General features: G+C 43.3%; 4 protein-coding genes across 6 annotated transcripts; 3 read left to right on the top strand and 1 right to left on the bottom strand.

Moving 5' to 3' along the window:
• Window positions 1-441: 441 nt before the first annotated feature.
• tmem184ba (transmembrane protein 184ba) lies at window positions 442-10,528 on the top strand. 2 transcript variants are annotated; one of them, XM_075458165.1, is made up of 9 exons: window positions 442-782; window positions 2,287-2,520; window positions 3,333-3,498; window positions 6,138-6,228; window positions 6,426-6,593; window positions 6,911-7,080; window positions 7,194-7,388; window positions 7,673-7,699; window positions 8,328-10,528. In XM_075458165.1, the coding sequence occupies exons 1-9, from the start codon at window positions 663-665 to the stop codon at window positions 8,555-8,557; spliced, it is 1,401 nt and encodes a 466-aa protein (XP_075314280.1). In that variant the 5' UTR covers window positions 442-662; the 3' UTR covers window positions 8,558-10,528. The 2 variants fall into 2 exon arrangements, with proteins under 2 accessions (XP_075314280.1, XP_075314281.1); XM_075458166.1 differs by lacking the exon at window positions 7,673-7,699.
• maff (v-maf avian musculoaponeurotic fibrosarcoma oncogene homolog F) lies at window positions 9,898-18,700 on the bottom strand. Of its 2 annotated transcripts, XM_075458169.1 has the most exons (4): window positions 18,596-18,700; window positions 17,255-17,523; window positions 14,369-14,461; window positions 9,898-14,150 (listed from the first exon to the last, which is right to left on the bottom strand). In XM_075458169.1, exons 3-4 carry the CDS (start codon window positions 14,399-14,401, stop codon window positions 13,707-13,709), a joined length of 477 nt encoding a protein of 158 aa, XP_075314284.1. In that variant the 5' UTR covers window positions 14,402-14,461; window positions 17,255-17,523; window positions 18,596-18,700; the 3' UTR covers window positions 9,898-13,706. The 2 variants fall into 2 exon arrangements, with proteins under 2 accessions (XP_075314284.1, XP_075314285.1); XM_075458170.1 differs by lacking the exon at window positions 18,596-18,700 and having other exon boundaries at window positions 17,255-17,581.
• On the top strand, window positions 18,074-20,534 carry tomm22 (translocase of outer mitochondrial membrane 22 homolog (yeast)). Its single transcript, XM_075458171.1, has 4 exons — window positions 18,074-18,374; window positions 18,682-18,800; window positions 19,141-19,258; window positions 19,466-20,534. Exons 1-4 carry the CDS (start codon window positions 18,285-18,287, stop codon window positions 19,538-19,540), a joined length of 402 nt encoding a protein of 133 aa, XP_075314286.1. The 5' UTR covers window positions 18,074-18,284; the 3' UTR covers window positions 19,541-20,534.
• Window positions 20,535-23,206: 2,672 nt separating this feature from the next.
• On the top strand, window positions 23,207-26,123 carry dmc1 (DNA meiotic recombinase 1). Its single transcript, XM_075457130.1, has 13 exons — window positions 23,207-23,263; window positions 23,567-23,611; window positions 23,716-23,862; window positions 23,976-24,058; window positions 24,205-24,257; window positions 24,374-24,415; window positions 24,518-24,590; window positions 24,759-24,850; window positions 25,027-25,100; window positions 25,278-25,392; window positions 25,548-25,608; window positions 25,706-25,822; window positions 26,054-26,123. The coding sequence occupies exons 1-13, from the start codon at window positions 23,207-23,209 to the stop codon at window positions 26,121-26,123; spliced, it is 1,029 nt and encodes a 342-aa protein (XP_075313245.1).
• Window positions 26,124-26,278: the final 155 nt, after the last annotated feature.

Here is a 26,278-nt window from a genome sequence, read left to right as displayed (position 1 = left end):
AACTGAATAATGTTCTTCTTCGAGTGCTTACCACCGTACCACTTCAATGGTATCTTGTAATCACTGAATTTATGAGTGATACCTGTGCCTTTTCTGTATTAACAGATCAAAATGTTTGAACAATATCTATAGAAAGGCATTGAAAAGTCCTTTAGAAATCTAACTAAACTCCAGAAGTTATTTTCCTCTCGAAATCTTCATACATACTTTCAAGTTTGGACCGGAAGTCGTAAACAAATAATGCATAATTCACTGAGTGTGTGGGAACAGTTTGCACATCATCCTCATACCTCACGTCTCCTCGTCCCAGAATAAAGCTGCGCAAACTCACTGTGTTTGGGACATAAACCCCGCCCTTTTCCGGGTCAACAACCACCGTCGGTGTGCGATTGGCTGAGCCAACTCGTCCTTGTGGAGTGGGCGGGGCTGATGCGATCTGGCGTTAATCCGACCGGGATTGGTTTTACAGCGCAGCAGTGAACGAGCGGCGAAGAAAAAAACGTTTAAACTGCTCAAACTCCCGAAACAAAGACTTTAGACGTTAAAATGGCCACATGGAAGAAATAAAAGGTTAGAAAAGCAGTTAATACGATACGCGAGTCAAACTTTGGTGGTGAGTTTTTGGGGGGACACGCCGACGGTTGACGGGGCAGTCAACATGGATGTCCTGGGGGCAACGGTGCGCCTTTGAGGAGGAATTAAGGCCGTTTCTAGGTTGTTCTTATCGAAGTGCTGGTCTGGAGGAGCTGAGGTCGATTTTAAAGCAGGGGGCAGTTCACCAGGTGAGTTTAGTCTTTAAATGAGGCCAGAAACGTAACTTCTCACTACAGCTGACACTTATTTTCCCAAAAGATAAGACCGTTTCGATTCACGGCTATGTTTCAAGTTCATCCGTGAATTGTAGCTAACTATATCGGTTTTGCTATTTGAGGTCAGTTTGTTTGAAGCTGCGCCTGATTATCATATCATTCAACTTGTTTTTACCAGATTCAACCGCAGCAAGCTGCATTATTCTTAGTGGTATCATCAAATTGCTGTTATTAAGGGAACTTGAAATCAAAGCTAAGAACTTTCTGTTTGTTGCTCTCAGAAAACTGAAAGTCTGTGTTGTTGTTGACAATAGTGATAAACCAGCCTGGCTAGCAATAATGCTATTGCTCACTGGTATCTCAGTCTACTCTCCAGTGACTCTTTCCTTCTGTTGCTTTATTCCTGACCCCTTACCTCTCCAACACATCATTGCAGTGTGTGTGTGTGTGTGTGTGTGTGTGTGTGTGTGAGAGAGAGACTACCCAGATTGACCCCTTTTTGTGTTCCAAATGAAACACACAGATGTCCTTTTGCCTCTGCACTGCATCATTTCACTGACAGTTGTATTGTGTCCGCGGCTGCTGATGCCCTCACTGTGGATCTGCTGATCCCCCACAAACTAATACAAATGACCTGCTGCCTTTCTTATTCAGACATACTCACACACACACATATATACAAAGTTAAAGCTTCCTAATGCATTTCAATGAAACACCAAATTGAGTTTAACAGGTTTGCTTTTTTTTTTTATAAAGAAACACGGTTTATGTGTGTAAGTGGGGTTCATGTTGCGTTATATCACTGTGTAATTGTCAGTGCTGTTTGTTCTCTCTGTTATATGACTTGTGGTTGCTCTGCTGCCCTGGAATACGCGACCATAAGTGAAACCGAAGGGTGCTGTCTGCCTTTCTCTAAAATTATGTATGTGTATTCTTTGCATCAGCCATCTCTCCTCCCCCATGGTCAAGCTCTCTGTCTCCATCACGCTGAGCCTTGTATGATCGTTTTCTCTCAGTATAGAAGAACAAACACGCCCTGAGGACAGGGCTAACTGATCAAGTTGTCGTTCCACTTAAATCCATAGCCGAACTGGTGAACGGGTTTGTTCTCTGACGGCGGTCAGAAGGCATTCCGAGGGATCTAGAAACTAAAAAAAAAAAATCAATATCAGATACCGCTACAGAAACAGCAGACACACATATTCTTTAGTCCTATTGAAACGTTGACCTGCAGCCGGTTTGTTTATTCTCTGTCTTCCTCTCTCACATGTAACTGATGACACAGAGCGTGGGATCTATACTCCAGGTTGATGATTGCTGGTTGAAATGAGTGTTTATGGACTGGGTCAGAGTGTCGTCATTGTTTAAGCAGAGTTTAAGTGGCTGATATGTGTGCAGGCACGCACACGTATTCTGTTCTCTCCTGTACTCTTAGACGTAGACTTATGAATGTTGACTGTGTCTGTGTCACTTTCAGATGTTAAGGCTGTGGAGGCGAGACGTGCCACTCTCAGAGAGGCTGGGAGAGGACTCTCCTCTTGTCGGCGCCCCTGGCCGCCCGCCCACCGCAGTCCCGATGGGGCCAAACATATCGTGGCTCCCCGAAGCCCCGCTGCTGGGCACGGACCAGCCCATCTTCCTGATGACTCCGGCAGCACAAGCTGTGTCCGGCTTCTTTGTCTGGACTGCACTTATTCTCACCTGCCATCAGGTAACAGCTTCCCAGCAGAATAGATGGAGAGATAGATACGTTATGAATCCAGGAGTATACTTTTACTCTGAGATCATTTGTTTACTTCTCTGGAGATATTGACGTCGAGCTTTGACTGAGCAGACTTTTTAGTTTTTTTGGGGGGTTCTTTATGTTCGTGCTTTTGGAGAAGACAGGCAGGTGTGTGCTGTTTCATAGACTGTTGAAGTGATCCTGCAAATACACACATCTGGGGAGGCTAGGGGTTGCTTGGCAACATCCCTTGGCAGATGCTTTTATAACTGAGCATCAGCACAGGAACACATACAAAAGTGAAACTTGTGGGTAGATTAAACGCTTCTGTCAGATCTGCGCGGAGCCAGACCTTAATTTCTGTCACAGATTCCTGTCTGGTGATGTCAGGGAATGTATTGATTTTAAAGGTCAGTGATACTGTCAGACCGACAAACAAAATTAAGTTAATGATACACAATCTGGCTAATTTTTGTTTTTACTGTCCAAGTTCTGTTTCAAGACTAAACCTCCTCGCCAGCTTAGTTTGTGCACTCACTGCGGTCTTTCTAAGAGAAGGGGAGCAGCTTTTTTTTTTTGCTGATGACACAAAACTTTACGATAGGAATTCTACACGCAGCCTTCCTTATGATAAACCGTCTTCTATTTTGAGTTTGGGCTTACTTTTATTATTACATCACACACCATCCGGACTGATACACAGATGCATAAAAAAAAACTGATTCTGTTTCAGGAGGTTTTGACTTTTCTATTTTGTCTGATCTATCAATTCTCAAAAATGTCTCTGCTGTGTGTCCCAGATCTACATGCACCTACGTTACTACAGCTCGCCCGGGGAGCAGCGCCACATCGTGCGGATCCTTTTCATTGTCCCCATCTACGCCTTTGATTCCTGGCTCAGCCTTCTCTTCTTCACCAATGACCAGTACTACGTGTACTTTGACACAGTCAGGGACTGCTACGAGGGTGAGGGTGTGCTTCGGTTTTTATCCCTTATATGCCATATTTAAAGGTTTTTATTATTTACAAGGATAAAAGCTGTCATTAATGGAGATAACTCACTGATGTTAATCCCTTTCATCTCTAATGGGACAGCTCAACACTATCCAAACATGTTGAGATAGTGTCATAGTGTTTTTTTCTTGATCCTCATTATGCTTTTAACATTTTAGTGTAACACGGCAGCATTTTGCTGTACCTAACTCTCGTTCCCTGTATACATTAAGATCTATGCATCCTCATCGTGAGAACTCTGGTTTGGAAGTAAATTGTGGTTGTGTTAGGATAACTTGCTTCTAAAAGAAAACCAGAGGCGGACCTCTTTAGAATATGGCCTCTGCATGAATTCAGGAAAGTTGAAGCTTTTGTGAGTGGCTGGGTGACGCAAACGCAACTAACGCTCTCTGACTACTGATCCTTTGACAAGGCAGAAGGCGGTGAAAGACAGTTGGACCACCTCCACTCTTCATTCCCGTCAGTCAGTCGTCACGATTGGGATAGAAATAGTCGGGTCGCTGTGACACTCATCGTCACTTGCTGTGTTGTCAAACAGATTGCGTCACATTCCCTCTGAAAGTGGACTGGGGACACTATATATGGGTCTGCTCTTTGGCAGTAAGTGCTGTGAATATTGTGGTCATCAGATGGCTTCCTCATTTTTCTCCCCCCCTCTCTGCCATTGACCTTTTTTTTTTTTTTCAACTCTTCCTCTGCACTTTTGTACTTCTGTTTCTTCGCCTCGTCCCTGCTTCTCCCCCTGCCTCCCGTCCTCCTCCCGTTTGCCCTCATCTTCTTACAACACTGCAGGGCCCTGCCCAGATCTTTCCCTCGGCAACCTGTTGCATGGCAACTGTACTCGCAAATCTTCCTCATCAACTACACAGGCTGCATTGGATAATGAGTTCCTCTCAACCAAACTCGCCGCAAAGTTCCCGTTCTCATTGTGTGCAGGCCTACTGTATCGCCGTGGCAACTAGCGCCACAGACGGGCGTCCTTGGGGAAGAGTGAATGAGCATAATGGTAAACAGCTGAGAGAGCTTCTCGAAGCCGATCAGGCAGCTCTCATCGCTCAGCTCAGTAGGCATGTCTCCATAAGACTTTAACACAGAAAAGGCATGTGTGGTATTTTCCAACCGCAATACTGTGTGACAGGTATCGGATGTAAGACAATGAGCGTGAGGGTTGAATAAGGACAGCGCGAGAAAAAGGAGAGTATAATAAAAAGAATCTCTGCCGGCAGCACAACTGAGATCAACTTTAAGATTGCAGCATGCGTACAGTCTCTTTGACGCCCACACCGGGTTTCACACTTTCAAAGTTAACTGACACACGCCCTCATCCGCCGCGCGGCTGTGTGTGTGAGCACACAGGAGCACATAAAAAGAGAGATAGGACGTTCCTCCGGGGTTAACAGGATTAGCCCGGTTGTGTTTTTCTTGATCGTCATCTGCCTCTCACTGAAGCAGCAGGGATAATCCACGGGTCACAAGAGACCGGTGGATATTATTCAGCCAGGGAAAGGTTTGTGTGTTCATCTCTGTCATTCCTTGTGGGGGAATAACACCCTGACCACACACTAACCCGTGAGGATTTGTGTCACCATGGGGGCAGAAATTAAGATCTGCGACGGTAGAGAGCACCATTGTTACGATTACGACTTGGGTTCGGGGTTAAAGTTGGAATATAAATGCTTTCTGGCAACACGTAGCTCCCGAGGGGGGGGTAGTGAGGAAAGGTGTGGAGGTACTCGGTGCTTAAAATGCACAGGAAGAACTTCACCATGTTTCCTGTATGTGTGCTGTTCAGCTTAATTGCTTGGTCCATGTTCTCCTCGCAGTTCTGGACAGCAGAACAGCAGCCTTCGACTCTCTGTGGGTCCTGCTCTTGATGAATGGAAATAAACTTTCCTGCCGTCTGATGTTGTGCAAACGGTAAACTTCGCTGAGATTCTAAATCGGTTCGCGGTCCGCTTTTTACCGTTAGAATTTTGAAGCGATTTCCGCTGAAACAAACATCTCATCAAGTGTGGTCAGCTGCTGTGGCCACCGCAGCTCGTTTGAACACGATCCCAAGTAAGAAAACATGATTCTACAACACATTTCCCAGAAGAGATGAAAACAGATGTGACGCAAAGTGACGTGCTTTGTTGTTTTGTCACTGTTATTCACCTCGCCGTTTTACATCAGAAACTGTTCCTCACTGTCGGAAGCTGCTTATCTGGACTATTTTTAAAAGCAGTAATAATCCCCTTATTTACAACAAATGCTTTCAGATGTGTAATTCCCAAAAGTAATACACTGAGTACGCTGCAGCTGTCTTGGACAACATTTTAACACGTCACGTTGGCTCAGTTTCAGGCTCACCGTGACACTGTCCTGAATTACACTCGAATAAAATAAAGCCTTAACAAATGGTGTGAATGATCTTTTCCTGTAATGAAAATAAAATGTCCCCCGTCCAAAACCACCTCCAAGTTCATGTAGTTAGTTAGCATAGCACCACAGCGAGCCAAATTATCCTCCTTCAAATGTCTCTTTTACATAGATATTGTTCATTTGACTCTAATCGACTCTAATCGACTCTTTCTCTCCTCGTTTCTCTGCAGCATTTGTGATTTACAACTTCCTGAGTCTGTGCTATGAATATCTGGGAGGAGAGAGCGCCATCATGGCAGAGATCCGTGGGAAACCCATAGAGTGAGTTTCTGATTTGGTCCTAAAAGTATTTGATTCCATCTTAGCATGGATCAAAGTCACTAAGGTTTTAGATGCATTTTCATTCAAAGCTATTCTGCATATTTCCTTTTCCATATGCACATTTTGCCACATTTGTGTGTAATTACTACAAATTCTTACACTATTTCGACCGCTCGCGGAATGTTTGTCCACTTCAGGTCCAGCTGTATGTACGGTACCTGCTGTCTGAGAGGAAAGGCCTACTCCATAGGCTTCCTAAGATTTTGTAAGCAGGCCACTCTGCAGTTCTGCGTGGTCAAACCGCTCATGGCTGTCATCACTGTTATCCTGCAGGCCAACGGCAAATACAAGGACGGAGACTTCAAGTGAGTGCTGCACCCTGGAGAGGAAGTAGATCCATGAATTAATCTCTAGGCTGATTTATCACTTTTGTAATTGGAGGAGCTGACCATGAGAACGTGGTTGAAGTTACTTATGCAGGTGCTTTGAAGCATTCGCATTACACTTTTCTTTATATGAACTGACGGCTCCAGAACAATCTCTTCTTTTCTTCATTGTATCAGTTAGGGACTTCAATGAGAAAGTTAGCTTTCAGCATGACCTCTAATCATAGATGATCGGAACGAACTTCTCCGCAAATGATCTGCAAAAGCACTAACTCTCTGATCACTTCTCACTGCAGTGTTGCCAGAGGATACTTGTACGTCACCATCGTCTACAACATCTCGGTGAGCTTGTCCCTGTACGCCCTGTTCCTCTTCTACTTCGCCACCAGGGAGCTGCTCAGCCCTTACAGCCCGATGCTCAAGTTCCTGATGGTCAAGTCGGTCATCTTCCTCTCCTTCTGGCAGGGTACACACCACATAATATTTGTGAAATAAAACCGGGCGTAAAACTTTTTGCAAAATCCTGCATGTAAAGGTCGTTGTGCTCTCACAAAGTCCCATTTTCTTATTTGCGGTCAGGCATGTTGCTGGCCATCCTGGAGAAATGCGGGGCCATCCCTCAGATCAACTCTTTGGAGGTGTCTGTCGGCGAGGGAACAGTCGCTGCCGGCTACCAGAACTTTATCATTTGCATCGAGATGTTTTTCGCGGCGCTTGCCCTGCGACACGCCTTCACCTTTAAAGTCTACATGGACAAAAGTCTGGATTCACGAGGTGAGGAAAGAGACCCAAAGGAAGGTTTGTAACACCAGACCAAAATGTGATGTCAAGAAGGAACGTCTTATTCTGAAATAATCCAAAGTAGGCCTTTAAGTTGATTTTCCTCCATTTACTTCCTCTCTGTTCTGTTATTTTTTTTTTCTCACCTTTTTTGCTGCTTCTCCTTTTGTTCTTTTCTTTTCCGACACTTCCTGTGCTCTTCATTGGTTATTTTCTCTTCTCCTGTTTGTGTGGATCTGTCTTCATATCTGTCTTTTCTTCACTGCTGCACCATAAAGGACCTGTTCCTACATATGGCGAGTTTGGTAGGTTTAAAACTGGCGACGGTTACCTCCCCTCCTTCTGTGTGTGTGTCATACATGGGCTTAGATTAGTAGCTTTAAGCCGGTTTCTGTTCTGTTTTTTTTTTTTTGTTTTTTTTTTTGTTTTTTTTCCACCTAAGCTTTTTATTCGTTTGTGGGGTTTCCTTCACTGTCTTTTTGTGGCTCCGTCCTGTCTGACGTCCCTCTACATCTTTGAACCCCTTTTCTCTTCTTGCCCTCTTTATATCCTCTCTATATCACACCTGCTGTTCATGTATAAATCCTCTCCTTCCCCTCATGTCTTTGTCACCCCCCCCTTTTGTCTTACTGTTTTAATACCCTCTAAATCACCCTTTTTGTCCCTTTTTTTTCTAGCACTAAATCCCTCCTCTTCTCTTTCTTCCCTCTTCATCCCCCTGTTTTTTTTATTCTCACACATTCCCTTCTTTCTTTCTCCTCTGTGCTTAAAATACTATAAATCCAGCCCTTCAGTGTTTTCCCCTTCCTTCCCTTTTACTCTTTTTTTTTTTCTCTACACCAAAGTTCCCTACACTTTAACATGTCCTTAGAGCGTCTTCCTCCCCACCTTTCCTCTTGGCCTCTAACTACCTTTCATATCCTTCCACTGCAGGCCGCTGCGCCCCGATGAAGAGCATCTCCAGCAGCCTAAAGGAGACGATGAACCCAGGTGACATGGTTCAGGATGCCATCCACAACTTCTCCCCAGCCTACCAGCAGTACACCCAACAATCCACGCTGGAGCAGGGGGCACCGGCGCCCGTCTTCCGCACCCACGGCACCGTCGGCGCCCGCGGCGACACAGAGAAAACCCTCCTGCTCAGCTCGGACGATGAATTCTAGAGCGAATAAATGTCAGAAACGCTCTTTCTGCAGCTGAACCTCATTCAGACTGTAACTTTAACTGTGGGTGGTACTTTATCCCTCATCACTGTGGGACTGATTAGAGTTGTGTGCTTGTTTGTTATTTTCTCCTTGGGACTGATCTTAAATGCCAGAGCCTTCCTACGTAAACATTTCTGCATCTTATTTGGTGGGAAGACTTGGCACTGATTTGGTGTTAACCTTGGAAAGTTTTGTGAGTCACGCTTGTACGCTTGGGAGTCGTGTACAAGCGCTTTCTGGCTCGGACAGAAGTTTTATTTTTGTATTTCAGCCGCGTCATCTTTCCGTCGCCCAAATGCGTCAAAACACTCGTCCTATCTGAAGTTTTGTTTGTTTTGTTTTGTTTTGTTGCTGTGACTACAAGAACCATCCGTCAAAAACACGACGTCACTCGCAGCGATCAATGTTGTTATCGACACGTCCCAGATGAGACGGAGGGTCGAGCGGCTTATAGATTATGCCGTACATGCGCTCCAGTGGGCAGCAGGAGTGAAGCGAGGCGGCCACCCAGCCGGTCAGGATTACACTCGTGTAATCGGGGGCGTGATTTGAATGGCGGGGATTAAAGCTGGTGCTGGTTCATTCAGACAGCAGAACTCAGCAGGCCTCAATGTAGGTTAAATGGATTGAAGGGGGAAAAACGGCGGATGCATATAGGCTAAATCTCACTTTAGATGCCTGGTCTCATTGATGCCTTTTTGTCCGTTTCTGGATTCTTTAGGACACGGTTCACATGCATCTTCTGAGTACGCTGTGCGGGTGGCGTAACAGCTCTGATTAAATCTCATTTCAAAGCCTCACAGCTCTGACTGGCCCTCACTTATTGGAGAACAACCAACTGAGTGTGTTGTTCGTATTTGCCCCGAAGTACCCGCCGATGTGACGTCTCTCCGGTCAGAATACAGTATTTTGAAAGTTTTTTTTTTTTTTTTTTTTTTGCAAGAATCTCCAGCTTAACTTCAATTGGACAGTTTTTATCTGAACCCCCCCCCCCCCCCCTTTTTTTTATTTGATTGTTTTAGCCTAAAAGTCTGAACACATAAACTTGGACACTTGTTCCTTTCCCTTTTGGATTCTTTTTTCCCACACAGCCTTTATTGGTTACATTTCACCACAGACGGATCTGGTTATTTTCTTTACTCATAACTGGAGTCATTGAGTCATCTGGATGAGTCATACCGAAAAATGCAGACGTGTTGGCTTGCAACCACTTTCGCTGCTTTTGCTGTAGCTCTGCACCAACACCAGGGGGACACGTAGAGAACTTTTACAACTCGTCCACAAGCACACACTTTCAAGCTTCGGTGCACGTTAAGCAGAAAATGCTTGGCCTTTGTTTCGTTTTGACGCCCCCTTCCCTTTTTTTTTTTTTTTTTTTTCTTGAATGATCCTATTGCTGTTTTCATCAGTGAACACAGGGATGCTGCAGTCTCACTCACCGTTCGGAGAACTTGCCGAAGAAAGAGGAGCTGCAGCCTTGTTTTTAGCCCTTTTACAAAGCAGATGATCTTTTTTTTGTGATGGTTGTTGTCCAATCAGCAGATGGTGTTAGCCTGATTGTCCTTAACTTTCAATTTCAAAGAAAAACAGACAGCATGTCAGTCTTGCCACACTTTGAATGCCATAACTCACTCATGCACTCTTACTTAACATCTTTACAGCAATGCTGTTTGATTGTGTGTGTGTGTGTAGGTCTGAGAAAATATTGTAGACTAATGTTATAAAGTTCTCAGTGCTATCTACAGGAGGAGTAGTTGAGGTGTTGAAATGGGAATCTGCTGTAAAGGCTGAAGAGAGACCTTGTTTTTTAAAATATATAGCTTTTCAGTTTCTAGTTCTTTGTATAAGCTGCTCACGATGCTACTATTTTAATGTCAGACTGATAAGCGGAGAAGAAAAAAATAAACATTTTGTCTGTATTTAAGTTAACCACTCATATTTTGGTCTGATTCATGCTGTGATATCTGTCCCTGTTATTGCGGTTTATCAAGGTTTTTTTTCTTCCCTCCCAGCCTTTCTTTTAACCGTACTAACCCTGATCTACAACCCAGTTCCAAAAGAAGTTGGGACGCCGTGCAAAATGCCATTCAAAAACAATGAAATGATTTGCAAATCTTATAAACCAATATTAGGTTCACAAAGTTCGATGGCAGCAACGTGTCAAAAAAAAAAAAAAGCAGCTGGGATGGGGGCAAAAGAAGGAACACGTTGAAGCTAAGCGGGTTAATAGATCAATCATAATGTTAAAAGAGCACCTTTAAGAGGTAGAGTCTCATCTTACACAGCGTCCTAACTTTTGTGGAATTGGGGCTGTAGATTATCCTTCGAGGACATTTGTCATACCAGGTGGAAATAATAACTCTAATAGCTCAGCGTAGTGTCCCAATAAAGCCTGACGGTCAACAGCACGTGCAACAGCGGGACCTTTCCTTCTGAGGAAGCAATGCCTAGTGTTTTTGGTTTTATTTGAGACCCTTAAGATAAGAAATGACATGTTAAACATAAAAGTTATTAACTGTAAATGTTTTTTTTTTTAAAACATGTAGCCAGGACATGTCTGATGTAAAATGCTGTTATAGGTTGTATTGCATTGAAAAACTTAACTCTCACGTGCCCCTTTCACGATTCTTGATCCTTTGGCCATATCACAACTACAGTGACGGAGCAGTCGCTTATTCATTTAACGCCGTTTTATGTCCTTAAACTGGACAATTAATACTTGTACAGAGTGAATATCTGAAAGAGAATAGGACTCTCTGTGTATGATCCATAAGGTATCTTTTCATGCCGTGAACTACTATGCAATTGTTCTTAGCTAAATTGGATGAGCTGGAAAACACTATGATTAAGTGTGAATCTTACGTTTTGGGGTAAAAGTCCATTTAAATGCATCAAAAATATAAAAAGAGTAGGAGTATTTGTGTTTCTCCTCTTAAAAAATACACCAGCGCAGCAGTCGTACTCGAAGCTGGACGTTTGATACGGCGTGATAACACATCCTGTTGCCCCACTTCCTCCCTTCGCCACTTGCGCACTTCGCTGTTCCAACGCAGCCGACGGGCACCAGCTTATGTACAATATGTACAACATTTATTATAATTAATATATAAAATAGACAATGTACTTAAATTTTCACAATAGAAAAAATACAGGTAATAAATACAAAGACCATTTTTTGTTTTGCAGGTATTACAAAACATCCAGCACAATCTGACAGATGTGAGACGATAAAATATTGTGAATAAATGCTTTGTCACAACGATATTCATATATAGCTAAATATATATGCCTCATATTTAGGAGCTATTTGTCAACACGGTTATCGTGTTACAATGCCTACTCGAATATAGAATATTGCTAGCACTATTCAGTGGCCTGAACTCCATGAAATATAGGCCTGCTCGAGCCGGGAGGACAAAATCCTGACTGAAGCAGGCCAACGTCTGATGGGGGACTTCAAGTGTATCTAGCTCCACCTCTCTGCACTTTCCTTTTCAGCCTGCCTTTCCTACTTTCTTTCTCCGCCACCCAGCAACTCCTCTTCCCCTCCTCCTTCTTCTCCTCCTTAGCGCCGCCTCTTCTCGTCCCACCTGCTCTCCTCTAAAACTCGTCAACTCCGAAGCATCCTCAGATCCCTCCCCCCCACACACAAAGAAACGTACAAATCGTCATAGAAAAATAATGTCCCTCCGAGAATCCACTATGACAAGCCGGCACAAACGCACACAGAAATAATCAAACAGCAATATGGCCATTGGCTTTGAATATTCCTATCCAGCTAATAATAAAACATTTTGGAATCATCGTCGCCACACAACACAATAATTAGACATGAGAACATCCTCAGACTAGTCAAAAGTACTTTTGAAGACACGTAGAACATCACAGCACTCATTAGCTTGTCTTTTCATAACATCTACTTTTAAATACAAATAAAATATAGAATATATCTCTTATAAATGTCACTCAACATTTTCGTCTCTCGGCGGCACGTACAAACATTACAAATAAAAACACAGAACGGGAATGTACGCGGAGGGTTTGCATTTGTGTGAGCGGAATCCCCTCCAGACGCGACTGCGCCGACACTTTCTCTCTCTCCCTCTCTGCACAACGGGGGTTCGTGAAATGAGTGATCTGAAGAAATGAAAAATCCACAGCAATAAAGGGATGCGCGGTCGCGAACAGGCAAGATGGAGCGATTGCAGTCCGTTTTCACTTCTTGGGGTGTGCGCTCTTTCGGCTCCTGAAGGCACAGAGCTGAGGTGAGAAATGTGACCACACGCAGTACAGCGTGACTCTTCCCACACGTTGAAAAGGTGGAGATCGGGTGGGGAGAAGTGAACTCGTTGAAATATATGGTGAACTTTCAGCAGAATCAGTCAACTTGCTCTCTAAATATTAAGAGCAGAAGGAGGCGTGTCTGTTTCGTTTTGGCCTATGGACCTTGGAGGGAGCTCAAAATATATTACATGAAGATAATCTATTTAGGATAATCTCTGAATTCTTCACCCACAAAAGGGGGACTTGGGTCTGAGCTAAGAACAAGTCACAGCTGGTCATTTCAGACTGTAAATGTATCAGAAATGCAAACGTTGTAGAGTCGGAGGAAGCTGCGCACGCGGCCGCTCCGCCCTGGCGTTTTGTCCTTAGTCGGGTGCCCCAGACGTCGGAGCCCAATGCCTCGTTCACTTTTAACCACGTCCAACTCAGAATTCCAAACCTTTGAGTGCCTGAAAAGGAAAGCGCTTTTTCCTTTTTCCAGTCAACTAAACTGCATCAGTCAGAGGACACCTCCACCCGTCCTCGATGACGTCACGCCCGTTCCTGTCCTCACGTTGAAAAACATCCGCCAAGCGGCCGCTGCTCGGTGACGCGACGCACCTTCCTGCGCTGAAGTGAGCGATTCTGAGACAAAACGTTTAACAAGGCGCCACGCAGACAAGCATTTAGTATTTTTCTACTACCACAGTCTTCCTTTTCTTCTGTCTCTGTGTGGGTATGGTATATGTATGCTTACAGGTGTGTGGATGTGTGTTTGCACTGCAGACCGTCTACCCCCCCTCCCCCAAACCCCTTTCCCCCAGTCAAGTTCCAGGAGCTCCTTCTACGACGGCTCCTGTTCTCTCTGTGACTGAGGCTGCGGCGGACTCTTCACGATGGTGATGACCGAGGCGGTGTTGAGGCGTGGAGCCGTAGCCAGCAGGCTGCCTCCTCCAGCCTCCAGGCTCCTGGCGAACCTCTGGAGGGCGGCCAGCCGTGTGCCGAGGCCCTCCAGCTCTTTCCTCATGCCGGCGTTCTCAGCCCCGAGCCGCTCCACCTCCCTCTGGAGCTCCATTTTCTGCTGCTCCAGGGCCTCTCGCTGGGAGACCCGTTTGACCCGGCAGCTGGCGGCGTATCCCCGATTTTTCAAGGTGCGACGGCGCTGCTTCAGTTTCTGGATCTCATCGCGGGAGAGGCCGCGCAGGTGAAGATTCAGCTCCCGCACCGAGAGGGACATGAGCTCACTGTCTGACAGGAAGGGCACATTCTCGCCACATTCCTGCTTTACCTGAAGAAAGGAAAAAGGGGAAACAGGAGGAGAATGTGGAAAGGAAAAAAAAAAAAAAAAGAAGGATGAATGTTGTTAAACAAAAAAATGTGTGTATGGAAGAATGCTGAACATTCTTTTCAGCTTTGGAGTTTCAAAATAGCCTGAGGTCACAAAGATGACTCAATCTTTTTGAGAGAAACGACTTTTTTTCCCCTCTCCCTCGTAGTGTGTTTTACCTTCAGAGCTTTGCTGTTTCTCTCCGTCGTCATGATCCAATTGTCTTCGGGTTTTCCCCCCCCCGAGCACCAGTTGAAACAAATATAGACACTCTGGGAAGAACAGAAACAAAAAAAAAAAAATACAGAAAGGTACATCAATCTCATGTGACTCGACCCATTGTGCACTTCTGATCCATTCCTGGCCTGACATTTACCATCCGCTCACAAGACAGCCAGTCATGCACGATGAAGAAAAGGAGAACCCACAGATCTTTCATGCTTCCCCCAGACGCACACTCTCTCATTAAAGCCGGCGGTTTGATATGAGAGGAAGAGGAGGTTTTTGAAAATGACATGCCTTTTTTTTTTTTTTTGTTTGTTAGCTGGGACAGCGAGGAGGAAGTTATCATGTGTCTGCCCTTTGCTTGCTCAAAGCAGGTGTCCCAACCAATTCCCTCAACACTTCCTCTTGTGAACACCAACGGTTCAAAGCTTTCACTGTGACAAAGTCTCAGCATGACCAGCTGGAGGAAGGGGGGGGGGGGGCTGACTGTTAAACTGTACAACTTTTAATATTTGACCTGTCGCGCTTTAAAACTGTTAATCATAATAAGCTGTCTATATACAATTAAGGTTTTTTCTCACACCGATTGCAGGGAGTCTTCCTGCATGCCTCTTAAGGTCAGATCACAGATATTGTTGCGAGAGATGAAAGTGATCTCAGAGTGGGACAAATTGCTTTTTTCACCCCCCTTAGTCATCCAAACCCTTTGCCGATGTAAATACATAAAAGTGATAAAAATGATTCTGCACTTCAGCTCTGGGACTTCATTTCACCTCCGCACTTGACCAGAGCACACAGGGCACCGAAAGGACCACACAGCGCGCGGATGAGACGGCACACACTGCTGACTCCAAGGCATCGTGCTTTTGAGATTAGCATTTAATTAACACCGGCAAATGTTACATTGAGATCATAAAACCCACAGGGTGTTTTCCCGTGTTGCTTTCAACTTTCTGATCTATCGCAATGCTGGAATTTCTCTTTAGAGAGTGAAAGGCCTTTCACTAAGTCTCTCTATAGTCCAGATGTGTAGAGAATGGCAAATAGAAAGCCAACTAAGTAGGTTACATTATACTGAATGTTAGAGGGAGAATAAAAGACCACCGTGAGCTCATTTTAGGATGATGCTGACTGTTTGGCAGCCTCCAACGATCCAACCTGTTGCTCTCGCCGTTTTTACTGAGAAACAGGCTTATGTGGACATGTCACAATGCAGCCGATTTGGGGTGTTTGCCGGGTTAACAAAGAATCGCCGTGATCTATTATAAGTTAACCCTTCTTCCTCTTTCAACATAACAATCATGAGGGTAGCGTTTTTTTTTCAAAGCAGGAGGAACATGCTGCCTAAAGATTCAGCAGCTTCATGTGAAACCGTAGCATCTATAGATTCAAATTTGTTTCGTGCTCCTAAGTGGTTTGAAGCGGGATCTCCATTTGGTTACACAATCTAAAAATCCTACTTGCATCAAATCTGCACTGTAGAAACAACTTTGGCATTTCAAAAGCTTACGACTACGGTTGGATTATGAGCACGGGCCCCTGGGCACATAGTGGGAAAAAGTTCCCCATCCTGTACGACACAGAAACAAGATACAGGAGATGGACAGAAATACAAAGCGACATCATGGATGTGTTCAGGTCTCTGTTGTGGTGTGTCTGTGTTTATGACAAACCCCATTGCTTCCACTTGAGCTCATTTCTCATTTTGTTTTGTTGCCCTGCGTCCCTTTGTGGTGGTTTTCCCTTTACTTAGGGAGTGTTGATCTAACCGTCTTTGCTGCACCTTTGACATCTTTCTAAAATTCTGAATTGATTCTGTAGCTGTTTAGTCTGTAAAGTTCCTGTGTAGCTGCTTTTTCCCCCAGTGTGTGTACATTTCGACCTACTCTGGGTGTCTTAGCAGACAAAGCCACACAAAATACCTGCTCTTAAGCCCCCCAGTTCGCCAACAATAAACTGCATTTCCCGAAATGCGTAGGAAGTCCGAGGCTGCAGCAACCGTGGTTGTCCAACCAGCCAGCGGACTCCGGCTGGTAACCGATGAGACCGCCGTTTCGTAAAGTCATGGTGATTCAGCAATAAACCCTTTGCTCAGCTCCACCAAGGCTGACAGTCAGTACAAATCCAGGAAAACCAGCAGTGACCGCGACTTTTCTGTCCAAACAGCACAGGATATCCAAGTTTGTGCTTTCCTAAAAATACCACTCAGGGGATCCAGCACTGTTAAGTAACGCTACCGAAGTGGAAAGCAACAAGTGAGCGCAGCAAGGCTAACACTGAGCTATAACACGGTTCTCAGACATCAAGCTCTTTAATGTCAACTCAGTTTGGCCTCAAATGCACTAAATCGACGATAATTATCCAACTCAACTCCTAAAGTGTGTATGTATTTACTTGGTGGTCCCGAATCAAACCGTGTCCTTATACGGAGGGGAGCTGGCCAGCTTAGGGTAAAGGCGTTTCAGCTATAGTAAACAGCCATCACGAGTGCCCCCCCGACATTAATTTAGACTTCAAATAAGCAACCGAAATAGTTCTAACACGATCTGATAAGATACGAAAGCGAGAATCCACTTTAGCTGTAAGACAATGTAAGCGTGTGGACATAAATATGAAGCTAGGCCAATTTATTCGCGTTATTTTAAACATGCTAGTAGTGTTAACAGTTAGCATCTAGCATCAACAGCTTGAGACGAGCTAAAGAGATAAAAGCAAACAGCTGCCTGCCCTTGGTAGCGAGTTGCGCGACGGATTCCATTCACCTACTTGCCCGGCTGTTATCACTGAATTTAAACATTTGAAACATTTTAAAGTTTGAGAGTCCAGAAATTAAAACGTACCTGCTGGGCCGACGCGACTCTGGCGACTAAATGTCAGTCCGCCTTTTCCCGGAATTACTCTGCTGTTCTCTGAGGTTGGATTCTTTCATTCATAAAAAAAAAAAAAAAAAAACACAAACGACAATGACGTAAGGCTTAAAGAATGAGGGCGGAGCCAACTCCGCCCCCGCGGCGTTCTCCAGGAGGATGTAAACAAGGAATCCCTGCATCCCAGAACTTTTCCATTACCGGGCCCCCCTTCTCCGTTCCCAGCAAGAGCAGCAACTTCGCTGGAAAAAAAGTTCAAACACAGGGAGTAGTTTAGGAGCTAGTCTTTACGATCACTGCTTAACATTTTGAGCCATGTGACAGTAAAGCTAGATCCAATAAAAATCTTTTAAAAAACTCAGGGACACGCACACATCATACATACACACACACACACACACACACACACACACACACACACACACACACACACACATATATATAATTTATTATATATCTACATAGATAGATAGATATACACATGATAATATTGAATTAATAGTAAAACTAAATTAATGATGAGTAAAAGGGAAACAATAATACCTATAACAAATCAATGTTAAATTAAAAGCAGTACAAAAGAATAAAACGTAAAGACGCGAGACCTATCCAGAGGCTTTTGATTTGAGGTCGGAGAAACTGAAAATTCTGCTTTTAGTGACTTCCAAAAAGACCATAAACTTGATACGAAGAACAAGTTATATGGAGCTTTTCACAACTTTCTATTTTTGACCAAAGACACTTGCTATTAGACAGTCGGTACGACAGGGGGCGCATTTTAATTTTAGATGGCGTTCAGAATGACCCCTGCCCTGCTACCGTCATCCGACCCTGACGAGCCTCACGCTTTTCCAACTGTGACCTCAGACTGTGGTTGGACAGGTAAAAAATAAATAGAAATACACCAAAAACTGTTCGCTGGCTTTGGCGTATTTTGTAGCGACGTGCTAGCCGTACACACAGCTAACCTAACGAGACAAGGAGGAGCGGGCTACCAGAAGACATGGCCGGAGTCGAGGAGCTTTCCCCCGCTGCGGGCCCGGTGTCTACCCGGCCTCCAGAAGACGAGATAGACGACGACGAAGATGAAGACGTTAGTATTTCATCTTTCAATGGTTTCACTGTATAATAAGAGTCGTACTTCATTATGGTTTTCATTATTTTACCTGAACATGGCTTGCTATCATGGTTGTAGCAAGCTAATCAGTTAGCTACCCGGGTTGTCATTCATAGCCTTCAATGCAATCACGTTGTTCAACTGTTACGACATTATTACACATCATTTTCTTATACAAACAAAGTGTAATTACTTACCTTGACTCACTGTTATTAAATTATTTCAGTATTCTCTGCCTCACAATATTCTTGTTATAATGTTGTGTGCGTTCTGCCCTGTTCAGCTGGATGAGACGCTGACAGAGAGGTTGTGGGGTCTGACGGAGATGTTTCCAGACACAGTGCGCTCAGCTGCCGAGACGTCCGCTCAGTGTTCTGTCTCACTGGCCAAGATGTTTTACAGGTGTGTTTTAGCAGGGTGTGCTCCTCGCCCTGTTGTTGCATTAGTATCTTTGCTGTGTGTTATTTGATGTCAAAGAGACGGGAATAGCACTCAAAAGAGTTTTTCACCTAGAGGAAATGATGCAGAGCAAGAGATTTTACTCTAGAATAAGTCTACATTGAAATTCAAATACACTCTGAATATACAGTACAGAATTACTGTTTCAGATTTTGCATTTTTGTGCGTGTTTTTCTGAATATTTGCTGGATTAGCCGTTCTGTCTTGTAAGATCAGTCCTTGCCCTGGTTTAATAACATATTGTGCGCAGCTTAAACACATCAGGTTGTTCACTGTGTTTCAGCTTTTCCCGCTCTGCACTCTGGGTGGGTACCACCTCCTTCATGATCCTGGTGCTGCCCGTTGTGTTTGAGACGGAGAGACTACAGCTGGAGCAGCAGCAGATACAACAGCAGAGACAGGTGAGTTTTTCATGCGCTCTTGGTCACGTGCTTCACTTGCAGCTCGATTGCACCGCTGTTTTTAGGGGAACAACACCAAAGCTATTTTTTTGCGGGCGGTGGGAAAGCAAGCGTTGTCATTAGACAGAAATAAAGCTAAAACGTGTTGATGTGCTTCAATGAACGAGTTGAATCATTTATTTCTTCTTCTTTTTTTTCCCATTCCAGATCCTGTTAGGCCCCAACTCTGGGATGTCTGGTGGGATGCCGAGTATGATGCCTCCTGCTCCAGGCAAAATGTGAGCGACAGGTTTTGAGGACATCAGCCTGAGATCTGCTGCCAGCAACACAGCAGGGTCACCCATCAGCAGAGACGGAGAGACCACGGAGAAGAGCGAAGAAATGCAGATGTTTTGTTAAGAAAAAAAATGAAAGAAAATGCTGTGAATCCACAACACTGCATTAGGCTCACTCCAGCACATTGTTTTGGTTAATTGGGTCGGAAGAGAAGGGTGTGATGTGTAAAGCTTCTCTCTCGCTGTTTCTCCTTATTCCCAATGTCATACAGAGACTGATCTCCAAAGGCGCCGCCTCTATTATGTCACACTTTTTTGTTTTTCTTTTTTTTTATGAAATAGATACTTCTGTCAGCATAAGTAATGTGTTCTTTAGGGGATAGGGGTTGGGTGGGTGAAAAAAGACAAGAGGTCTGGAGGTTGTGTGTCTTAGTGTTCGCAGTCTGAGGAATATTTGTGTTCTGGCAGTTCTGTCCATCTTCATGCAGTTTTTTGGTTGTATGTGGAGAATAATGTTATTTCCAAAGAATTGACAGGTGGAGCTGCTGTAAACACTTTTCTATGGTGTCGACAGAGCAGTCTCTTGTAGTTCTACAAAACTAAGCCGCACTCTTTTCTGTGTGGCGTTTTTCTGTCTACATTCATCACAAGTCATTGTAATATGTGTACATGTGTAAGTGCAATGCCACCTACCGTGGTTATCGTTTTTATTGTCTTTCTCATCTGAGCAACGAGGTTACATCGTGCAACAAAAGCCAATTTCATCTGGTTTAGAGACGAGATGTTGCTTTTCTCTGTTAACGTGAAATGGACATTATTTTGGAATTTTTAGACAGGAGACATCTTTGATGCCAATATTACACTGACACATACAGTCTTAAGGGATACGTCCCTGTTGACATATATATAACAATTTACATTCTCTTACGCTCAAACAAATCCATGTCACTGCTTTTTCTCAAACACGACTGCAAAAATTAAAACTCCAAATGAAACAGAAAGACTCGTTTACTCGTAGTGATGGTGTTTATGTCTTATATTGCAAAACTGCCCATACTGCATGCACATAGCATGAAAAGTCAAAATACATGATTTGATTTGAACTATATTAGCTTGAGGGATTCATGGTGTTTTGCTGCCTATTAATTGTGAGTATAACTGCATTATTTTCAATATTTTTTTCTAATTATATTCAAATTAGTCAAGTAGCTCAAAAAATGATAAATATTTACATTGATGTATATTAGCACATTATTGGTCTTTGTGATGGTCCCAGTAGGTAGAGTGCCTCATTCACATCTTCTAGCAGAGGATACCAAGGTACTTTTTCTCTTGGCTCCACGATCTTCCATCTTAGGTCAACTGCCCTTGACCTGGCTCCCCCTTGCTGTCGCATCTTTGTTGTGCTTCATCAGTCTCAAGATATGATTGTAGATTCTGTTTCGTTAGGACTTAACGTTAAAACACTGGGTTAGAAAAGTCTCTTAGTTTAAATGTTTGGCATCAAAGTATCCATTGGTCCCATGTACTTTGCTTCTTTTGCTTTACTTACTGGGATTTCTGGAAAAGCAGCAATCCAACAATGTGAGATTGTCCACTCTTGAATATCTTGTTCCAGCGGCCCACTCAATATGTCCTGGTTCCCCCGGAGCCAAGGTTTCATTTCTCTGTCCCTCATTCATATTAATTCTGAGGTTGCTGGAGGCATGCCCTGACCGGGAATCAAACTCATGAGCTCATGTACCAAGGGCAGAGACGATACCACTTTGCCAGAGTGGGATATTAATACAAGCGAGAAACGTATAAATGAAGCCATGCTGGCTGGGACGTCACTTAGATTGACAAGGTGTGTGTCAGCTGTTGGGAGACCAGGACATAATGGTGGAAAGTGGGTTCCTGGAACAAGACATTCATGGAAAAGAGTGGACACTCTCACATTGCTGGAATGCTACTATTCCACCAATCCTAGTGAGAGGGGATATATGCAGAGGATGTGGGACCAATGTGGGATATTTCCAAACCCAACATCTAAACTATGTTAGGAAACAGCTAGAGATCGATCAGGTAGAACAAAGATGTGACGGCGAGGGGGAGCCAGGACAACAGGTCAGGGGGATTCATCATCATCCCCACCTGAGAATGGGTACCAAGGCCCATTGGAAAGCCCTGATAGCTTTAACACAAGGGCAGCTGACTTCAGATGGAAGATAATGAATAATCTGGAAACCTGGAGCCTGCTAGCCCTTTGCCAAGGCTAAGAGACAAAGTACCTTCTGAAAGTCTCCTAAAAGATGTGAATGCAGCACTACACTCTTAACCCAAACTACTTGAGTTTACAAGAAAATTGTGTGGAAACCCGTTGCCTTATCCCATTTAACTTTTTACAAAACATGAAACTAACCTGTTTAAGTTGTATTGGCATAGATAACTTGACATATTCAAGTTCACAGGGTTAGTAGTCTTTACTCAAAACCATTAGTTCACATAAGTTATCTCTTTTCTGAGGTCCAGCCAACCATTTTAGGTCAAATGCACATAAATATATAAAAGCACGACATAACATCATTGGTTGATATAAATAATGTATTTTCTTTTAATTTAATTAATGAATTATACTGTTTTGATTTAGAGATTGTATAAAATACGTTGTTTAAAGAAAATTGTATGGTAAGGAAGAAATTAAACAATACATTTCAATTGCTCATGTTTATTTTATTGTTATTAACAAATAACAATTAACACAAATAACACACTGCAGCAATAACGAAAACACTTGCCCACCAAAGACTAGATAAGAACTTCTATTAAAACTGCAGTAATAACAGCTTGTCAATCAGAAGACAAGTAAATAAGCATCAAAACTGCTTGTTAACAATTCTAAAAACAATTTTTTTTCTTCTGAACTATCGAGATACTTTGAGAAGATTATAGTAATTAGAATACTGTTTACTACATACAGCTGTCCAGTCAAGCTTACAAGACAAAAAATATTATAGCTGCAGAATGAAGAAAAAAAGCATTTCTAACTATTCAGTGTCCAATGTTCCTTTCACTTAATATTTCCAGTTCCTGGGCTTGAGGGTGAAACGATAACATGCTTCCTGTGAGCAAGGCAAGCAAGTAATGGCAATAAAAATAAAAACAACAATAAGAGTTCACAGTCATCTGTGGAGGAAGCACTGGGAGTTAAACCAGGAGCTCTGATGATATGATCAGTCATTGTGAGGCGGTCAGGGACAGGGAAGAAGGAATTGTGGAGCATTGCTATTTTTGAAGTTCAGACATTTTATAAAAAGCCTTATGGAGATGTTGATGTTGGGTTAATGGCGTAACCAGCAATACTAAAATGATACTTTCTGACCCGTTGTGCTCATTTAAGTGGTTGAAACATAATTTCCGGCGGCACATAAACGCACCTGAAGTCAGAAATTCCCGCCAGTGGCGCGACGCGCACGAGCTGTTTCAAGCGAAAACTACATGAGCAAACTGTTGTCGTTTTTTTTATATTTAAAAAAAATCGTATTACATTAGTTTCGACAGTCTCAGCATACATTCTGTGGCACCAGGGTTAGCTAACTGTCGATTTTAACTAACTTTTCCGATTTTCGCTTAAGCTTCAGGCTGTTCAGCTGAACCTGTAAACTTTTAACAATTTAGGCCTATTTGCTGAAAAATGAAAGTCGCTGAGGATCAGGTTGTCGAAGAAAATACAGGTATCCAGGATGATGAGGTAAGATGTAGCTGGTATATACAGTATATATACATATATTTATTGTTTTGTTCTGTTTTTAACAATTACAAGTTTAGCGTTGACTTCCCACAAGAAAACCCCTCACTGCTGCTGAAAAAAATATTGGCATTTTTGAAAAAGCCGAATTTAAATATATTTTTTTTCATTGAAAATAATATTTGTGTTGTGGAGAAAATATATGTTACTCACAGTCATTTATCACTGGGTTAAGCATTGGCTGTGTTCCAGCTTTTTAATGTTCTAGCCAACAATAACTTTTGTTGTTTTCCCTGAACACTTCAGGAGTCCTTCTTCCAAGACATTGACCTCCTTCAGAAACATGGCATTGTGAGTAAACAACAGGGCTTGGACATATTTCAGGCATTAAAAGTCACGTCTGCACTGTTGCGTGAGAATTTCTCTCCTCTGTCGCTCCCAACCTGTGACTCCAGAACGTGGCGGACATAAAAAAGATGAAGTCAGTGGGTATTTGCACTGTGAAGGGGATCCAGATGACCACCCGCAAAGCTCTTTGCAACATCAAGGGCCTGTCAGAAGCCAAAGTGGAGAAAATCAAGGAGGCTGCAGGAAAAATGCTGGTAACATGGGACTCTCTGTTTTGAAGTCTTCAAACCTGCAAGTTCTTGATGTTCCTGTGGGGCCGAAGTGATTCACAGACTCATCATTTCAAGGGATTGTTTTTTCATTGTAGAATGTCGGTTTCCTGACGGCCTTTGAGTACAGTGCGAAGAGGAAGCAGGTGTTCCACATCTCAACGGGGAGTCAAGAGTTTGAGTTAAGATTTAGTCGTTAAACACATTGTATGATGTAAGATCAGACTAGATATTGCAGCTTCTTGGGCTGGGGTTGTTTTATCCTTGGCTTTAATGCAGTTAGTTTCTCTGTCTTCTTACTTATGCCGGTCATCTGTGTCTTTGCAGCAAACTGCTGGGTGGAGGTGTAGAGAGTATGGCTATCACAGAGGCCTTTGGAGGTGAGGAGACGCCTGGCCTTAAAGCTTTCTTTTGTAACGTCTTCCTCTTGTTGAATACATTAGACTCCATAGTTTCAAAGGAATCAAACATGGTGTTTGCTGCGTTTGTCCGACAGAGTTCCGCACAGGGAAGACCCAGCTGTCTCACACACTTTGTGGTGAGCAACAAGTCTTTTTGAAGCGTCTCCTCCTTTAAAGTGGTTTGGTGTAAGAATCGAACAAATGTGATTAAAATCCAGTTTGTGTGTTGCTTTGACCAGTCACTGCGCAGCTGCCAGGCGAGGACGGTTACTCGGGTGGGAAAGTCATCTTCATTGACACTGAGAATACCTTGTATCCTTTTCAGTGGTAACAACTGTCCAATATTTGACATGTGTAGCTCGGGCGATACTGTGAATGTCCTCTGCGAGTATGAATGAAAGACACTGTGCCAGCAGGTCTCATCATGTGACTGTTGATCTGCACCCCCATTATCCTTGACTCGTAGTTCTCTGACTCAAGTCGCCCTGACAGGCTGCGAGACATCGCTGACAGGTTTAACGTGGACCACGATGCTGTACTGGACAATGTGCTTTATGCCCGAGCCTACACCAGTGCGAACACACTAGACAGTTTATTTCAACAATACTATTTTAGTATTGCACTTTTTTTTCTTTACGTTTGTGGGTTGTAAAGACCTAAGTCCTTAAACACTATAACCCGGTGCACTTGTATTCTTTCCTGTGTTTTTAAATGGTCTTTTATGTTAAAGTGTGCGGTCTCCCTTCAGGTGAACACCAGATGGAGCTGCTGGACTTTGTAGCAGCCAAGTTTCACGAAGAAGGAGGGGTGTTCAAACTGTTGGTAAGCAGTAAGAGCTGATCGAAAGTTTCTGCGCCTTTGCTTCAACTGTCTGTTCCCTCATCTGTTGTGTAAAGACAGCAGTTTTAAAGCATTACCTTATTCTTTTTCAATCCCAAACAGCCGTTACAGCGACCTAAAGTTAGGGTGTCTTGACGCACGTTTGCTCGTTTCTGTTAGATCATCGACTCCATCATGGCTTTGTTTCGAGTCGACTTTTCTGGTCGTGGGGAGCTGGCTGAGCGTCAGCAGAAATTGGCCCAGATGCTCTCCAGGTTGCAGAAGATCTCTGAAGGTGTGAACAAGGCGTTGTATATCAGAAAAATAAAAAGATGAATTATGTACAAGTATCCAAAGTAAATCTGTGTTCAGATCCATCAGTGACGGCTTTTTGGCCCCCACCACCACAGAGGATATATTTTATTTGCTGTTGTGTATGTTTTTCCCTAGAGTACAATGTAGCTGTGTTTGTTTCCAACCAAATGACAGCTGATCCCGGAGCAGGAATGACGTAAACAAATATCCTCATTTTGAATAAGTACCACGAGTTTTGTCCTCACAAAACACGGTTTTGAAAGAGTGATGTGTGTTTTTCTTTTCAATTTCAGATTTCAAGCTGATCCCAAGAAGCCCATCGGTGGGCACATCTTGGCCCATGCCTCCACTACAAGGATCAGCTTGAGGAAAGGACGTGGAGAGATGAGAATTGCCAAGATATTTGACAGGTATCAGTGAGTTTAAGCGGGAATTTGTAGTGTCTCCGGGTATTGTTTTTCCTTGCATCTAACATTGATTGTGACCGACTGATTTCCCATAGTCAAACTGAATCTGAAATTGATAACATAATTAGAGGAATTAAAATAATTTGGACTCAAGATGAATGAGGTTTGGATGACTTCACTTGGAGTCTAAAACTGATTTTCTCTACTCACGGATCTCTTTGTGGTTTTCCCTAGTCCTGATATGCCCGAGAACGAGGCCACCTTTGCCATCTCTGCTGGTGGAGTTACTGACGCAAAAGAGTGAAGGATCATTTGAGAAGACCCTTGAATGTCGACCCGTTCCCAGCTTATCTGTCAAGTTATTTATAGTATTTTTAAATGACATATTTATTGTTTTTTCTTATCTTATATTACTTTGTAATATATATATATATATATATATATATATATATATATATA

The sequence above is a fragment of the Odontesthes bonariensis genome, chromosome 23 (assembly GCF_027942865.1).
Source record: "Odontesthes bonariensis isolate fOdoBon6 chromosome 23, fOdoBon6.hap1, whole genome shotgun sequence".
NCBI lineage: Eukaryota > Metazoa > Chordata > Actinopteri > Atheriniformes > Atherinopsidae > Odontesthes > Odontesthes bonariensis.
Note: the sequence above shows the minus strand (reverse complement) of the source record. Positions and strands in the feature narration are given on the sequence as shown.

Bases quoted from the DNA above. Each gene is read 5' to 3' on its own strand.
- tmem184ba (XM_075458165.1), top strand. From the start codon at position 663: ATGTCCTGGGGGCAACGGTGCGCCTTTGAGGAGGAATTAAGGCCGTTT. The intron at 783-2,286 runs GTGAGTTTAGTC...TGTCACTTTCAG, and splicing joins AGCAGGGGGCAGTTCACCAG to ATGTTAAGGCTGTGGAGGCG. The intron at 3,499-6,137 runs GTGAGGGTGTGC...GTTTCTCTGCAG, and splicing joins AGTCAGGGACTGCTACGAGG to CATTTGTGATTTACAACTTC.
- maff (XM_075458169.1), bottom strand. From the start codon at position 14,401: ATGACGACGGAGAGAAACAGCAAAGCTCTGAAG. The intron at 14,151-14,368 runs GTAAAACACACT...TCCTTTCTTCAG, and splicing joins GAAACAGCAAAGCTCTGAAG to GTAAAGCAGGAATGTGGCGA.
- dmc1 (XM_075457130.1), top strand. From the start codon at position 23,207: ATGAAAGTCGCTGAGGATCAGGTTGTCGAAGAAAATACAGGTATCCAG. The intron at 24,258-24,373 runs GTGAGGAGACGC...TTTGTCCGACAG, and splicing joins TATCACAGAGGCCTTTGGAG to AGTTCCGCACAGGGAAGACC. The intron at 25,609-25,705 runs GTAAACAAATAT...TTTCAATTTCAG, and splicing joins GATCCCGGAGCAGGAATGAC to ATTTCAAGCTGATCCCAAGA.
- tomm22 (XM_075458171.1), top strand. From the start codon at position 18,285: ATGGCCGGAGTCGAGGAGCTTTCCCCCGCTGCGGGCCCGGTGTCTACC. The intron at 18,375-18,681 runs GTTAGTATTTCA...TGCCCTGTTCAG, and splicing joins ACGACGACGAAGATGAAGAC to CTGGATGAGACGCTGACAGA. The intron at 18,801-19,140 runs GTGTGTTTTAGC...ACTGTGTTTCAG, and splicing joins CTGGCCAAGATGTTTTACAG to CTTTTCCCGCTCTGCACTCT.